Here is a 16976-nt window from a genome sequence, read left to right on the forward strand (position 1 = left end):
ACAATATTGCATTTTATTATTCACAAAGAAACTTGTAAATGTTACATATCATGAGTAACATTATAACGTTATCCACTCCCCCCACCCTAATGCTTTTTTTTTATAAGAGTATGACCCAACTCCTCTTGCAGTACATCAAAAACTGTTGATAACTAAACATTCAGTACAGAAAATTGGACATAAATGTATTTTCTCTCGTAATAGCTTTCCTTTACCAAATCATATACGTACTGAGTTAATAATACACTTCTGAAATATTATCTTAAAACGTTATAAATTGTAGCAAAATAGTATAATCACTTTCTATAATAATTATTTTACATCATCTTGACATAAAATATTACATTTTTTAAACACAACATAATACTTTTATGAAAAATGACAAATGTGATAATATATAATTACCTTTTGCACAATAAAGTATCAATAATTAGTGGAGTGCTAAATATGCATGTATTATGTGAATGTGCTCCTTACTTAAAATGAGTTAATTATGTGGAAGCTATTAACCGAATTAGTCATCTTAATGTTACTTACTGTTCACTTGTTTACTAGGTTTTGTTACAAAAATAAATCATTTTCAAGTGTGTTAATAGGACCGCACCTTGGGTTGTAGATTGGGGTAGGGGTTCCTTTTCAAGGAAAGGGAACAAAATTCTTTATCACATCAATTTTCTAAATTTTATGATGTACCTTAAGTAACCACTGTACAAGTCTGAATCTAAATAAAGGATAATGTCAAAATTATTATACTGCAGTTACTGCAGTAACTATGTTTTGTTTACTCTTAACCTATTAATATGCAATTATATAGCAAGTGCTTTACACATGTTTACTGCAGTTACGGTCTTTAATTGACATCAATTAACATTGAAAAAAAAGGTATACATCATTGCAGTAGTTTTATTTTTACTTCAACCATCTTTTAGGGTAATCCTTCAAGTTTAGCTCAATGGTCAATTGATATTCAGGGATCTCTTTTAAATAAAAGTAAATGTAGTTACTGAAGTAACTGCTCTAGAATAATTTTGACATGGTCCTTTAACATGAATATAAATTATTTATCATAAATGTTACAGCATCTTTACACAACTAAATACTGTAAGTGTATTAGTATAATTATAGTGAAAATGACTTATTTACCAATTTGCATACAGGTGTGCACCTTATGTCAAGACACTGTATATCTGTTTCAATGTACAAGAACTAAAGAACTTGTATTGTTTTATCAAAATATACTGTTTCGTTAAATTTACTTCTAATATTTTTTTTCTCCCTTTGGGCTTCTATAGTTGCACAACCCCAGTTTACATTTCTTATGTTGGAGGGAAAATATTCATTTTACTGTGTTCTTTCTAATCACTCATTCTCCTGTTGAATTCCTTTTACAATTAGCACCAATAAACGCATCATCCATGCTTCCATGTGAACTGTTTGACGGTGTTGTTTCCTCATCAAATAATGAACAAACACCAGAATCGTGTCTTAGCACAGACTTAAGTGGAGTTACGGTGGCCGACGGAGTGTCAACGATTTCCCAATCTCCGCTGCCATCCATTTTTCCAGATTGTTTCCTCTCGCGCCACGATATTAATCGATGCGTCAGTTCCCTGTTCTCGTTAGCAAAGAAAGCTTTGGCGTCATCTGGACTGTCACAGTTTTCCAGGCGATCATCTGTACTTTGCAACTTTTTTCTTAAAACAGGAGATGTAGGTAAAGATATTGACTTTCTACGATCTTTATTTTGGAATTGAAAATACTCTTCATCGAGGTCTAACTCATCAAACATTGCACTTAATTTTGGGGGTATATCCGCATCGATTCCTCGAGGGCTGCAAACTATTTTTGTTTGCCCTCCTTTTAGTTCAGGTGTATCGAAAGGATTACTACTATTTATGCTGAAAAGCTGAGGGCGCTCTGATTGCTTCCTTAATCTTGCTGAATTACTTCGAGTTAATGGGAAATTTCGTAAGTTATTTTTTACTGGAGCATCCAACTGACTGACAGATGTTCGTGCTCGTTTTTTCACCGCCATTTCATCTGAAAAAATATAATTGGAATTAGTGTACTGAATGAATTTCTACTTATTTTCTACTTTATTTTATACACATCCAATTACAGGATGGATAAACTATTTTATAATTTATCATGCTTATAAACTAAGTCTCATAGGGAGTGGAGTTGAAAGAGCCGTGAGTTACAACCCTGACACTAGGTCAGGATTGAACCCCGGACCTTTGGTTTGGAAGGCAAGCACGTTAACCATCATATCATCAGCAAGATGTTTTGTTTGTTGACGCCGCTGTCTCTACATACAAACAAGTGTGGAAAGATGAGAAGGGAATTGTCATGTTAGAATCAAGTCAAGATACAATCTAGACATTTTATACTTAAGATAAGTGAAGTGTCAGTTAAGATTGAAACTTAACCCAACATTTTTAAACGAAATACATAACAAACATTGATTGACAAATAATGAAACATAAAATAGCGCTCCAATACAGCAATATAAATCTCTATATAAGTTAACAAAAAACAATATGCAGCTGGAGGACAAACTACCCAATAATTACTTACTCCGATTTCGGAACCAAACAGAATTTTGGTTTGCTCTGTCTTCTCTTATTTTACGTAGCATTTTGTTTAGCATGCCTAAGATCTGTTCAAAACTTGGTCTCTTCTCAAATTCCATCTACAAATTAAAATCATATTATTTTTTGTTATAATCACAATTTGAAATATTGTGGTGTTTTGATCCAAATGTTATTGTTCATTCAGATGTTGTTCACTTCAAACCATCACCCCTCCAACCTCTAGTTTCTCCTCCGACCTCTAGTTTCCCATCGAACTCTAGTTTCCCCGCCGACCTCTAATTTCCCCTCCTACCTCTAGTTCCCCTCTGACATCTAATTTACCCTCCGACCTCTAATTTACCCTCCGACCTCTAATTTACCCTCCGACCTCTAGTTTACCCTTCCCATTGGTGGAAATGGTCACATTGTTGTCATCTCAAGCATATTAATGTTGAGATTCAAAAGTATGTATAGCATGGTGACTTACATTACAACATGTGAATGCTAATTGAAGAAAATCATGAGGACAATCATCAGAGGATAAACATTTAAAGCCTTCCTCATCAACAGCAAAATTCTAAAACAAAAAAATAATAACAATTCAAAAGAGAGAAAAGGGAAAGGTTAAACTTAAAAATCAGTGTAATTGGCAATTGATGAATGGATAAACACATTCTGAAATAAATGTTGCTTTGTCTACACTATCAAACTGACAAAAAAAGTATGATGTGCCCAAATATGGTAGTGATGTGTCCAAATATGATAGTGATATGACATCATCATGTCTATATATGGGCACATCACATAAAGATAGTGTAGTGTAGATAGAACTTTAGGTAAATAAAAAATGTACAAAGCAAACATTGTTTATTACTATTTATTTAATATTAATTATTAATAATGTAATAAATTGAATGTGTAATATTACCCCAAGCCTTGGCAACCAGTTAGGATCAGCTTGTATTCTAGCAATAACTTGACAAAGAATAATACCATAGGAAAAGATGTCAGCCTGCAGGAAATGAACACAATAAATATATTTATAACACAGCTCTGTCTCAATCAATATCATTCAAATAATACAGCATACACAATATCTATTTTTCCTTTTGTGAAAAACAATATTGATTTTATTTGAAAATAAATTTTTTTTTTTTTTTTTTTGGTTTTGAATGCAAGAAATTGTTATTTATTACAATAATGAACCTGTAATTGAAACCTATAATTTGAACCTGTCCCATTTTTCTTTCATTTCTTTATTTGAATTCAAAACAATATAACATTCATAAACTGTACAGGAATGAATTCAGGGTAGTACAACAAAGTAACCAATGGTCAAACTTGTTGCCATTGTGGCCCTTAATGGTTTCATGATCTGCAAGCTCCTGTTTTAACTAATCGATCAACTTTTTTTAGATTACTTATTGTGTAATTAACACACCTTTTCGTTGAAGAATTCATTCCGCAAACATTCTGGGGCCATCCAGTATGGAGAACCTGCTATTGATCTCTTTTCATTATTCCTGAAATAAATAAAAATTTAGAATAAAATTATCAATAATTCTGAAATGTTGATATCTTTACAAAATTGAATTAAATTGTGATTTATTTATTTAAATATTTGTAGCATTTATCATTTACTTCGTTGACATGTTAAAAGTATTTAAAAGGATGCTAATTTGTCATCGTGTGAATGATATATTATAGCAGATAACAAACTAAGTACATTATCCACTTTGCGCTAACACTCAACATTATGATGTGTTGTTGAAATCAATGCAATGTTAATGTTTGAGAAATAAAATATCTATTTTGCAAACAATGGACTACAAATAAATACAGCCATATATACTGTATATCAATCTCAAACAATATAGCAGAAATAGCTGGACAATGAGGAGAGACAATTTAATAATCATAAGACAACAATAATAACAACTCGATTTTAACTCGTCACTTTGATGTATCTTTGTGATTGAAAACAAATTTTCTGACATTTAAAAAAAAAGAAATAAATAATTTGTGAATATTGTTCACCATTTTGGTACAATGCAAAATAGTTGAGATACAGGTAGTCCGGGAACCTATCTATTTATTGGTTTGTAGGCACGTGCAAAGTTTTTCTCAAGAAACTTACTGTGGTATTGTGGTTGCCAGTCCAAAATCAGCAACAATTCCCTGCCATCTAGATCCTTCTTTACGCACCAATATATTCTACAAAAACATAAAAAGTGAAATATTACCAAAATGACAAGATAACATGAAGCATGCAGGTCTTCTACAGACCAGTGGCAGGTACAGTGCACCGCTTATCCATCTCTTTTTCTCTTATCCATCTCTTTTTCGCTTATCCATCTCTTTTTCTCTTATCCATCTCTTTTTTGCTTATCCATCTCTTTTTCTCTTATCCATCTCTTTTTTGCTTATCCATCTCTTTTTCTCTTATCCATCTCTTTTTCTCTTTTTCGCTTATCCATCTCTTTTTCTCTTTTTCTCTTATCCATCTCTTTTTCTCTTTTTCGCTTATCCATCTCTTTTTCTCTTTTTCGCTTATGCATCTCTTTTTCTCTTTTTCGCTTATCCATCTCTTTTTCTCTTTTTCTCTTATCCATCTCTTTTTCTCTTATCCATCTCTTTTTTGCTTATCCATCTCTTTTTCTCTTATCCATCTCTTTTTCTCTTTTTTGCTTATCCATCTCTTTTTCTCTTTTTCGCTTATCCATCTCTTTTTCTCTTTTTCTCTTATCCATCTCTTTTTCTCTTTTTCTCTTATCCATCTCTTTTTCTCTTTTTCGCTTATCCATCTCTTTTTCTCTTATCCATCTCTTTTTCTCTTATCCATCTCTTTTTCCAATAGTTTACCAAGTTCTTTATTGTGTACACTTGCATTGTATACTGTACATGGGACCAACGGCTTTACAACCAAATCAAAGGATGAGGAAATAAGAATAATAGCCTCTTTCCTAAAGGATACAATGACCCAGACCGGTCTCGAACATATTCTATATTCTTTTACCATTATGCCATATTGCTACAATTATATTTTTGCAATTTAGAAAAAAAACAACATGACTCCTCTGGTGCCAACAATTCTGTAAAATATCTAGGTTAGGGTTTAGCTGTAGATCCCCTGAGAGTGATATAGTAATGCATTGCTAAACCCACCTATTACATACACCAATGAAATACTTGCAAATTAAAGTCAAAACCTTTTTAAGTAACCAATAAATATTAACATTATGAGTTAAAACGTATATTAAAGCATTGTAATGTAAACTTACATGACCTTGCAGGTCGTTTCATTTTATATGTTTGTACTTGTATGAAATATGCTAATAATTGTACTAGTTCTGGATCGCCAGCCCGATCGCCAGTCATAGACATCAGCTATGATAGTATTGTGCAGTTAATCATGAAGATAATAATGAAGATGATATTAGAACAATGATTGAGGATGATGTTGCAAGGAGGTTATTCTTGTAGATGATAACAATGAATAGATAGTGATGATAATTTATGTACTGATAAGATTTAATGACAATGATGAGGGTAATAACGATTAAAATAAAATAGAGATAATGATTTATATACTGATAAGATTTAATGACAATGATGATGAGGATAATTAATCTGATAACATATTAATAAAGATGGTTGATATGATATTTAATAATTGTAAATATTCTGGTTAATATCCATAATATTGAATAAAATATTGATGACATAAACGGTGATAGTTAAAAATAAAACAAGATGAGAAAAATTCATTAAAATATTGATTTTGAAATTAGTGTAAAAACTAGAACATTTTGATTAACAATATTTAGGACATTGAAGCTTGACGCAAATGTAAGCTGCGAAATTAAACGTGATGATATTATTAATTAGAAAAGTAGAACATAATCTCAAAGATGCTTGTTGAATTACATTCCTAAATGAAATATCTACAACAAAAACTTCTGAAAGGTATTATTTACTTCAATTTATTAAGAATGTCAACTAGATTCTGCTGCTGCAGGGTTAGATGAGCAATAGCTTGTAGTCAGCTTTGTAATATTATACTTTGTCAGATATCTTTGAATTATTATTAAAGTAATATAATGTTCTTGTTAATATTATTTGTTTACTGGACAGAAATCCCTTAATCTACACTTTAATCCAAACAAAAAGGCTGATTTAAAAGATAATACAGTACATTGTGGGTGTTCAATATAACACAAATAAATCAAATTAAATCGCATTCATTGTTTGTTAATGTTAGTTTACGATTAATGGAAATGTTTTTGTTTACTAATGCAAAATAAAACTAAGCGAGTAAACAAATAGCGCAGACACACTTATACTTTTATAAATAAACAATCAAATAGGAAAGATATATTAATTTTCAATAATAATGTAAAAGACAATGATGCATAACACAGAAGCTTATACATGTATTTAGAGTTGTGGCTTGCTGGTTATGATGCTTGGCTATCATCCAATCTAATGGTCCTGGGTTCAAGCCCTGTCATTTTTTAAAAACAAACTCCACTCCCACCAAAGACTTTTAATAAAACTTTGTTTATCTAGAGCATCTTGTGTATGTTTGTCTTGTGAACAGGATTTACACCTTTAAAGAAGGATAATGAATGAATCCTTGGCACTTTGCCTTAAATATATATATATATAGTGTATAAAAATGTAATGAATACACCTCTTCCTGCCACGTCTTCTACCTCAACGTTAAATCCAATCCTCACTGAGCTGCAAGATACCTGTATATCCGCAATCCGATAAAAATAGTTTTAATTTTCCTTGAACTGGGATGGCATGATTGCGGTTAGCACTTGTCAACAAATGAAGATGTATTTTGGTAAAATTATAAAATCAAAAGATTTTTAATAAAAACTTAACTAAGAATGCAACTAAATGAAAAATAATTTTATTTCTTTCTTACTTATTCCAATGACCTCTAGTTGTAGATCAGAGTTTGTGAAAATAATAAAATAAAAAAATTCAATACCTAGGCAATAATGTTCCTAACAACCGTCTAATACTTAATAAATAACTACATATTACTTTATTTTCTATAGTGTGTACAGTAGTAGTTCATCCAGTAATGGCAAAATAATTTTCAGTTTTACTGTCTAAAAATAGTTTACTTCTGTACATACCAAAGTATTAACTATCTCATACATTCCAGACCTATAATGTTTTGATGCCTAAAGGGCAAATAATGTTTTATTAAATTCATTATAAAACATTATAAAGCCAATATTCAGAAGATGTAACAGTATCCATAGCAACAAGTACATACCATAGAAAATAGCTACTCTCGCATGGCAACTATAACAGGTTTTTCTTTTATCAAACAATTTTTTAGTCTGAGAAACTGTTGACATGTTGATTCTCATAGAAATGTTTTGAAATGTAATATTTGCAAATATTATAAAAAAGAATATGAAACAGTAAAGTATCAAGAAGATGCCATAAACAAGATAAAAACTAAATATACCACCTGCTAAAAATATAAATAAAATATGATTTATATTTAAAAATGGTATTATTCAATTCAGAGATCATGTATACTTCAGATAACATTTGTCTACTGATCTGATTAAACTAAAGGAGACAAAGTTGTTCTGTTCATAAACGTGTCAACTTGTTATACAGAAATACATTTAAAGAAAGCTTTTTTTTCAGTTGCTATAAGTACTTGGGTATTGATGTACCCCTTTCTCTACACAATTCTTGATTCACCTCATTACATTTTTTTATAGACTTTTTTGAAAAATGATAAAACCTGGTATTTAAAGTTTATTTTAAAGAATGCAATTAATTATAAGTATGCAAATGAATTCAGAATATGCAAATGAATTAAAAATATGCAATTGATTTATAAGTATGTACATTAATTAATAAATAATTCAAATGATTTATAACTATGCAAATGAATTAATAATATGCAAATGATTTAGAAGTATGCAAATGAATTAAAAATATGCAAATCATTTTAAGTATGTATTAATGAATTAATAATATGGAAATGATTTATAAGTATGCAAATGATTTATACATACGCAAGATGTAAAGGCCTTCCCATAGCAGTTAGATCCAGATTAATGTAAACTTTTGTAAAATTCATGCCATCAGTGAAATCTTGTAACAAATGTATGCAAATAAAGTGTGACATTTTTTAATATATGCAAATAGATTAAAATAATATTTAAATTACCATAGCTGTTAGGTCTCGATGAATGTAGCCTTTTGTATGTACATAGTTCATGCCATCAGCAACATCTCGTGATAGACTTATTCTTAACTCCCAAGATAATGTGATAACATTTTCATCTAGTAAAATATGTTGAAGATCTCCTCCATTCATGTACTGCAAGAAAGAAGTTTAAGTTTAATAATTACATTTGTGTAAAATAACAGATCATAACATTTAATTTAAGGAAAATGAAGTCACTTAATCAACTTGATCAATTTATTGATAATGTAAAGGCATGGTTTTTAATGGTAATTAAATTAGTGTAGAAAAATGAGAGCTGAGATGGAAATAGAAAAAAAAAAATATTTCATTAAAAATTACTAATTAGTGATTACAATAAAAACTACTGTACTACAGTACCAGTACTTTAACCAAGGGCTTAGATTAGTTTTCTTGAGACCTTGTTCTATAATAATGACCTTTCATTTGGACATTCACAAGCATCACTACATTCATTCTATAAATAAATCTATTTTCTCATTAGGAGGTTTACAGCATGTAGATAAAAAAAAGAGATTTTATTACAGATCAATACTCCCTCTACTATTGACTAAAGCTCTGTCTACATTATCAAACTAGTTTTACAAAAAAGTGTGATGTTCCCAAATATGGTAGTGATATACCCAATTATGATAGTGATATGACATCATCATGTCCATATATGGGCACATCACATTTTTTTGTCACATAAAGTTTGCTAGTATAGACAGTGCTTAATAATATGCTTTAAAATTGAGGAAAACATTGTGAACTGAAAATCCCAGAAAAAAATCCCTATAAAAACCAAAACAAACCAGTAAATACCAGCTCACTCACAGGAAAGCATCATGAATAGAATGATAAATTATTTCCCGCTTGCTGACACATTGGCCTTGAAAACTATCTAAAAATACTAAACAAATTGGCCAGCGATTTGTGAAATATACGGATGTCCATCAGCCAGATAGCTTTTATTTTACAATAATTTTAGCAGGATTAAACTTGAGAAATATGGTAGATGTGGGTAATCTGCATCAATCAGTTTTAATACCCTGATTAAAATCACTGACGTAAATTAAGGAATTAACACCAATATTAGTGCTTTTCTAGAAAAATAAAATTGGTATCATAATACTGGATAACATTTACTTGCATAAAGTTGCTAGATCATGTTGCTTGGTTTGATTTCACAGTCTAAATCTACATTTTGCAAAAGGACCAACATCTTGCCATGATTTAGTAACCTTTTGTATTTAGGATAAATTGTGTCCTGATTGGTTAAAATCTCACTACTGTATATAACATTATTATATACTACTATACTATACACTAATGTATATATGACCAATCAGGGAGAGTTTGACCACCACGATAATTTATATTTTAGATCATTTGTTCCAAAAACAATTCATATTTTTAATTTGAAATCTAAAAGAACTTTTAAAAATCTTTATCTTAATAGAATTGCTATCGTCTTACTGTATATTTTACAAGTACAGTTTACCTTTATCTATAGTTTTTCGATGAATTGAAAAGATCACATTATTTTGCAACTAACCTCCTCAATAAAAATAGCCTATAAAAAGTGTACAAAGTTCAAACACAAACCCATACATTTGTGTTTGTATGCATCCCTCAATATAACCAAATATGGAAAGGGAAGTGGATCGCCATTATTGCTCGTTCTGCAAATTTGTTCAACACTGTGCAACACCCAACGTTTACACAAATACAGATGTACTTTAGATAAATGATTATTAGATAGTAGTACTCAATATACTGTGGTTCTCATAGAGTAAATAATTAATAATACTAATATTTTGGGGATTACAATCTCAAGTAAAGCTAGCAGTTTTTGGGCAATCTGCATAAAGGTCCTTTCATACCTGTCCAGACTCACTGTACTGTACCAAGCAATCCGACACAAACAACCTGAACAGGGTCTGGACTGAAGCAGGTGTGAAAAGCCCATTATTCTATATTGGTCACAAATTAGAAGAAATACAGTAGAAAGTATATTGGAGGAGAAAACTTTAATATGAATTTAAATTTATAAAAAAATCAATTATTACTACTACTAATGTCCTACTAATCACATCCCCAATCTCCTTGTACATCAAAGGTCTGAGTTCTATTTGACAATTATAGGCATCAGGCATGCTTCTTGTGTTTTGTTTCTAAATTTAGTTTATCGTATCATTAACAGGTGATCAACAAACCTATTAATGATGTCCTTAATTACTATGGAGGTGATTGTTTGCTGGTAGTTGAATCATACTTAAAATAATATGAATAAATTAAATCATAATACATTACTCATCATACTTTTTGATTGTTCAGTTTGGCTAAAATGTAATGTCTGAATATTAAGAGAAATGGCTAATCAAACAGTTTGGAGGCTATTTCTTTCAATTTTTAGTGATGTCATCATGGTTTATAACAAGTTATTTCTATTGTATAATTCATAGTAAAAGTTTGGATGGCAGTAGAATTAATGGTTTATATGTATAATTTGGAAAAAAATTGATGTGAAGGTACAATTGAACAATTTAGTGGGAAAAGGTGCCATGCTTTGACATTTGTTAATATCATGTCACATGAGGTTTTTCCTAACTAACATCTTGATTTCCTGCACAAAGCCTTATAGTAAAAGTTTAAATGGTAACAGCAGTAATGGTATGTAGAATTTGGAAAAATGTATGTGAAGGTAAAATTGAAAAACCAATAAATATCAGCCTTTACTAAACATTGACAGTTGAATACCAACACTTTGTTGTTGTCTTTATATTAATTTATACTATCTAACAGAAATTCTCTTTGTGATTTTTACCATTTGCCAAGGATAAATTTAAATAATAAATAGTAGTAAAACTGAGGGATTTACATATTGGAGACTGCATTTAACAACTGAATATTCTATTTGTCAAGGACCAAGTACAGTAACTCTGATTTAAAATATAGTATTGTAATGTAAGATAACAATTTTGTAAAATGCATGTTGTCACATTTATATATCAAAAAATAGTCCGTTCAAAAAAGTGAAAAGGGTGTTTTCTCTCTCTATCCAACCGCATGCTCATACTACAATTATTTTCTACATGATATCATTATTGCAATTAGGACGACCTAAAAGACAGTACTATAGTACCCCTGACACTAGATCAAAATATAGGTTGAGTTTAGGTAGTATGGCAGGTAAGAAAAAGTAAATTTTAACATTGTATGATTTCCTATTTGTAAATTATCATATTATCTATGCTTTATGACCTTTTTTACACATTAATCATCTGAAATATGTAATTTAAAAATATAAATACAATTTTATGCATGAACAGAACTATAGTACAGTAATTTCAAATATCTCAATGAACTTATAATTTATAAGTTAACCCTAATGGTAAAATATATGTGTAATTAAAGAATAGATAAAAAGTATTATAATAATACTAAGCATCGTTCATTATATTATACAAAGTTTCTTTTTAAATTAGAAAAATGAAAACTCAAAATTACTACTGTACTGTACAATATGGAGCCTGAAATACACAAACCAGGAGTGTTAGTCGATGGTGTAAGCAGGCAAATACACAAACCAGGAGTGTTAGTCGATGGTGTAAGCAGGCAAATACACAAACCAGGAGTGTTAGTCGATGGTGTAAGCAGGCAAATACACAAACCAGGAGTGTTAGTCGATGGTGTAAGCAGGCAAATACATTTAAAAATGTTGTTTTTTATCAATTTTAACAATGAAAATGTGGTCACATGATAAATGTAAGTGTCCAGTAACTGGTAAATGAATGTCAAGAGGTAGTTAGAATGATAGATATAGACTCTTAAGAACTCTTAATAAGAGAATGAAGAGTGTCCAGGTGCCTTGTTGTCCAGGGGCTCATCCCATGTCTTCAACCCCATACCAATCATAGCATTCTATAGCCTACACAAGGACCTACTTCCGCTATTGTATCCTGCTACTAGCAAATAAACTTGGACAATTGCCAACAAAGCTTATAAATATTAAAAATAATTTGCTTTACTATATTTTAATATGTATAGATTAGTAGTAACTGTAGTATAGCAGTCAAAAGGCAGAATAGCCTGAAAATGACCATTAAATCACTCATTTTCCAATGCATGCACCAAGTAGTTTGCAACTAGTGATGACAAATAATACATTTTATTAGCTTTTTAGTAAAGTATGTTATTTAATCAATAAAATGAAAGTCTTATAAACTTTGTCCTCTTTCTCCTCCCACGACCCAATACGTGTGTATAGGGTACCTATTTATCAGGTTGCAGATTCATCACCAATTCATTATCTAGGCTAAGATGGTGCTGGCCCATTGGAGAGATAACCGCTAGTAGTCCCCTTTTACAACAGAACAGAAACAGCTTCACAAGATTCTATTTCCATCCAGGGTTACCTTCTATATCCCCGCCATAAGAAATTCTTAACCTCCTTGTCGAAGCAGCAGTATTGTTTTTTGGCATACACCCATAAACTTAGCTGGCGCCTAAACTAGATATCAATTTGTAGTTAAATTCATGGCCACATTTTCTAGGGACCAACAGTAGGAAATGACAAGCAAAACAACCAATACTGATAATGTTGAATATTGGTTATAATATTTATGTGAACGGATTACAAAAATCAAGTACCTGTACATACAAGTTCAATCAAATGTTTCTTTAAGTAATAATATGTAATGAATGTTTATGAGTTGGATGGGAGAATATTTTTATGAGTTGAAAGACTGACTGTTCTAAATGAGGTGGAGCCAAATTAAATAGAACGGTCAGCCTGGGCGTACTGTACAATAGGCTTACACTTTTTATGGGCCTAGGGGTACTGTAGACTTACACTTTTTATGGGCCTAGGGGTACTGTAGGCTTACACTTTTTATGGGCCTAGGGGTACTGTAGACTTTTTAAGCAGTAGGCAAGCTACTGTTGGATGGCGATTTGCCATCCTTCTTCAAGCACAATACTATTATTGTCTCCAATAATTGTAGCGCTGTATCCACTACTGAATCAAAATCAAACAAATTTCAAGCTACTTTAAGTAAAGCGCCTTTTTGGAGACGATACTGTTATCACTATCAGTATCAACAACGTACTGTTTTAGATTGATTAAACTATTATGAAATTTATCTTCAACATCCGGCCTACTGTTTGAAAAAAAAACTCACAATTAACTAATCACCATCATAATTAATAAATTTTCCTGTTCAGTAAAACTAATACTTGAATAACATAATATGCAATAGTTGAATGGCAAAGACACACTTGAGTGTGTTATGTAATCACTAATAATATTAATTGTTGTCCAAGGTTTGTTCAAATACAACTTCCAAGTTAAGCAGATCATCTATTAAACATTTTGCACAAGTTTTCAGGGTGATATTAAATATTGTTTCAATTGATGTCATAGCACAACTTTGAGATTATGTCACATCTTTGGTGAACCTTAGGCTCTGTCTACATTATCAAACTAGTTTGACAAAAAAGTGTGATGTGCCCAAACATGGTAGTGATGTGCCCCGGTATGTGATATGACATCATGTTCAAATATGGGCACATCACATTTTTTTTATAGTGTAGACGGAGCTTTAGTAGATTTTTGTACACATTTACATTTTACCTTAATAATATTCCTGGTACGGTAGTTTTTTAAACTCTTAGGAAAGTTTCTGTTGTAAAATGCAAAAATCATTCACATATCAAAACAATGTATTTGAAATTTAAATCACAGACCTTTTAGACTATGAACAGCCAAACTTGATTAACAACATTTTCTGCTAAACTCATTTCAGAAAAAAGTGTTGCAAAGTCAAAACAACATGTGTTTTATTCAAATATTTTAACATATTTTTATGTTAATCTCAAAGTTGTAGTATCCAGATGATTTTAGTACATTTTCAGCTCAATATTTTTAGAATCAATTTACTTTCCATAAAGCCTACTAGGTCTATATTGTCAGCAAAGCTAAGTGAGCTTAAAATAGGACATTGATGTACTTATTGCATTTACATTAGATCGACAGTAAAACCCCTCAAGTGCTGAAGGAGAAAGGAAGTGTATCCAAAATGAACAAACTCATATCTAGGACATCATTATAATCTTTCAAACATTGATGAGTGCATTTTACTTTATTAATTGGCAGCTTTTTCTGTGCTTTACTATCTGGAACATTTCATCAGTAGGCACTTATATGCATCACTATTTCTAACTTTGTCTAGTGCTCTTAAAGCCACAAATTTAAATATTACAGTTTTATGACTTTATTATAATAACTGTAGGATACCCATGCTCCCATGTTATTTTCAAACATAGTCATCTTATTTGCTCTATACTGTTATTATTTTTTCAGTTACAAAACTAGCATGTTAACACTAAATTGTGCTAGCTATAAAAAATAAATAAATATTGATTCTATACTATTTTTCAGCTATTTTAATTAGAAAAATGTTTTTGTGAATGTCTTCACCAACTTTATAAAATAATTTACATGTATTACATTATCATTAGAAAATAATATGAGTTATAAAAACAGTAAAATTATGTTATGGGACTCAATGGCCTCATAACTACCAGGATTCTCGGGTCATAGGTTGTGACCTATGTCTGCATTTTGTTATGGTTGCTAGGTAATATTGGAAGCCCACATGATGAAGTAGAAATGTTTTATATTCAACAATATCTTTATTTGTATTTTGAGGGAGTAATGAATCAGGGTTGTTTCACCCCAAGAAGACGTTTCAACCCACTTTTTTGCATTTGGGGACGGGGAGTTAATAGCGGGAGGGGGACATTTTGTCACAATTGCTATTGATAAACTAGTAGCAATCTCAAACTTGACATGTATACAGTATTACATGGACATTTGTCATAAATCTAGTAAATTTAGATTACTAACCTCAGTTAACGCATGTAGTTGTCCATTATGTACACACACTCCTTTGAATCTATAAATAACAACATTTTATTTAATCATAAATAACAATGTAGTATAAATGATAACAATCAGTCAAAGAAAAGAAGAAATTCCAGAAGCGCAATATAAAACTAGTTTGACAAAAAATGATGTGCCCAAATATGGTAGTGATATGAAATCATCATGTCCATACATAGGCACATCACATTATTTTTGTCACATAAAGTTTGATAGTGTAGACAGAGCTTTAAACTCATTCACCAGAGAGTTACTGTACATTGAAAGCATGTCATAGTAGAAATTTAAATAAATATTTAACAGTACTATTCAAACTGTATACTTTTTGTTGGTAGAGTACATACTGTAAATGCAGATGCATTCTATAATAACTATGTCAATGTGTCAAAGGTTAACCTATAAATAGATTTTTATCTACTACTATTCATATTTTCAAGGTCATTTATTACTTTCAATTTATATGATGAAATGAAATAATGAAATTTGCAAATTTTGGCTTATTTACATTGTAAATTTATATATAGCTGGAAGTCATAAAACATGAATAAGGTTTGTTATTCAACATGTTTGGTAAAGCTGCATATATTAATTATTATATTTAGGGCAACTTGTTTACATGAATCATGGAGGTATAAATTATACCTCCATGCATGGATGAAGCATATTTATCTTGTAATGCATTCAGTGTGAATACAAAATGTCTGTCATAACAAAAAAGTAAGGGCCTGTTCAGACTTTAGAATTTGCACATGTAAATGGTTGCGTTCGGAAATTAAATTGTTCTTCGGGTATAAATTTTGCAATAAACAACTGTATAAAAAACCGGACAAATTTGGTGGATTTTTCAATTACACTTTAAACTGCAAGCTTGTGTTGACAAGTTTACCTTACATTTGTAAAAAGATGCGCGGCCTAGCTTAGAGCTCTGAGCTGGCTTTATGTTCAAGGCACTACTTACTACTGTAGTAGCAAGCGACGCAATCGCTGCTTTGTTTTGACTGTATTCAGCAGCCACTGTTTGTGGGTGAAGAAGTAAATCATCCAAAAAGAAGCAAAATAAAACTTCTTGCTGGATTTAATATTGATAATTTGTTGTCAATTTGTAAAGTTGGTAACTAAAGGGAATCATACTATAGTTCGTCAAAGGTCTGAACACCGAACATGGGATATGGGAATAGCATCATAGTAACTTTTTTTTAGTCCATGTATGGTTACACGTATA

At 30.8% G+C, this 16976-nt stretch overlaps 1 protein-coding gene across 2 annotated transcripts in view; it reads right to left on the reverse strand.

Annotated features, from left to right (window-relative positions):
* Window positions 1-16976, reverse strand: part of LOC140051318 (dual specificity testis-specific protein kinase 1-like) — a 30058-nt gene continuing 13082 nt past the window's right edge. For both annotated transcript variants that reach the window (XM_072096489.1, XM_072096490.1), the window contains exons 4-11: window positions 15719-15767; window positions 8788-8940; window positions 4711-4787; window positions 4015-4096; window positions 3502-3585; window positions 3061-3150; window positions 2578-2692; window positions 1-2040 (exon numbers count right to left, since the gene is read on the reverse strand). In XM_072096489.1, the coding sequence (XP_071952590.1) occupies window positions 1364-2040; window positions 2578-2692; window positions 3061-3150; window positions 3502-3585; window positions 4015-4096; window positions 4711-4787; window positions 8788-8940; window positions 15719-15767 (1327 nt within the window). In that variant the 3' untranslated portion in view covers window positions 1-1363. The remainder of the gene's footprint in view (window positions 2041-2577; window positions 2693-3060; window positions 3151-3501; window positions 3586-4014; window positions 4097-4710; window positions 4788-8787; window positions 8941-15718; window positions 15768-16976) is intronic.

The sequence above is a fragment of the Antedon mediterranea genome, chromosome 6 (assembly GCF_964355755.1).
Source record: "Antedon mediterranea chromosome 6, ecAntMedi1.1, whole genome shotgun sequence".
In the NCBI taxonomy this organism is placed as follows: Eukaryota; Metazoa; Echinodermata; class Crinoidea; order Comatulida; family Antedonidae; genus Antedon; species Antedon mediterranea.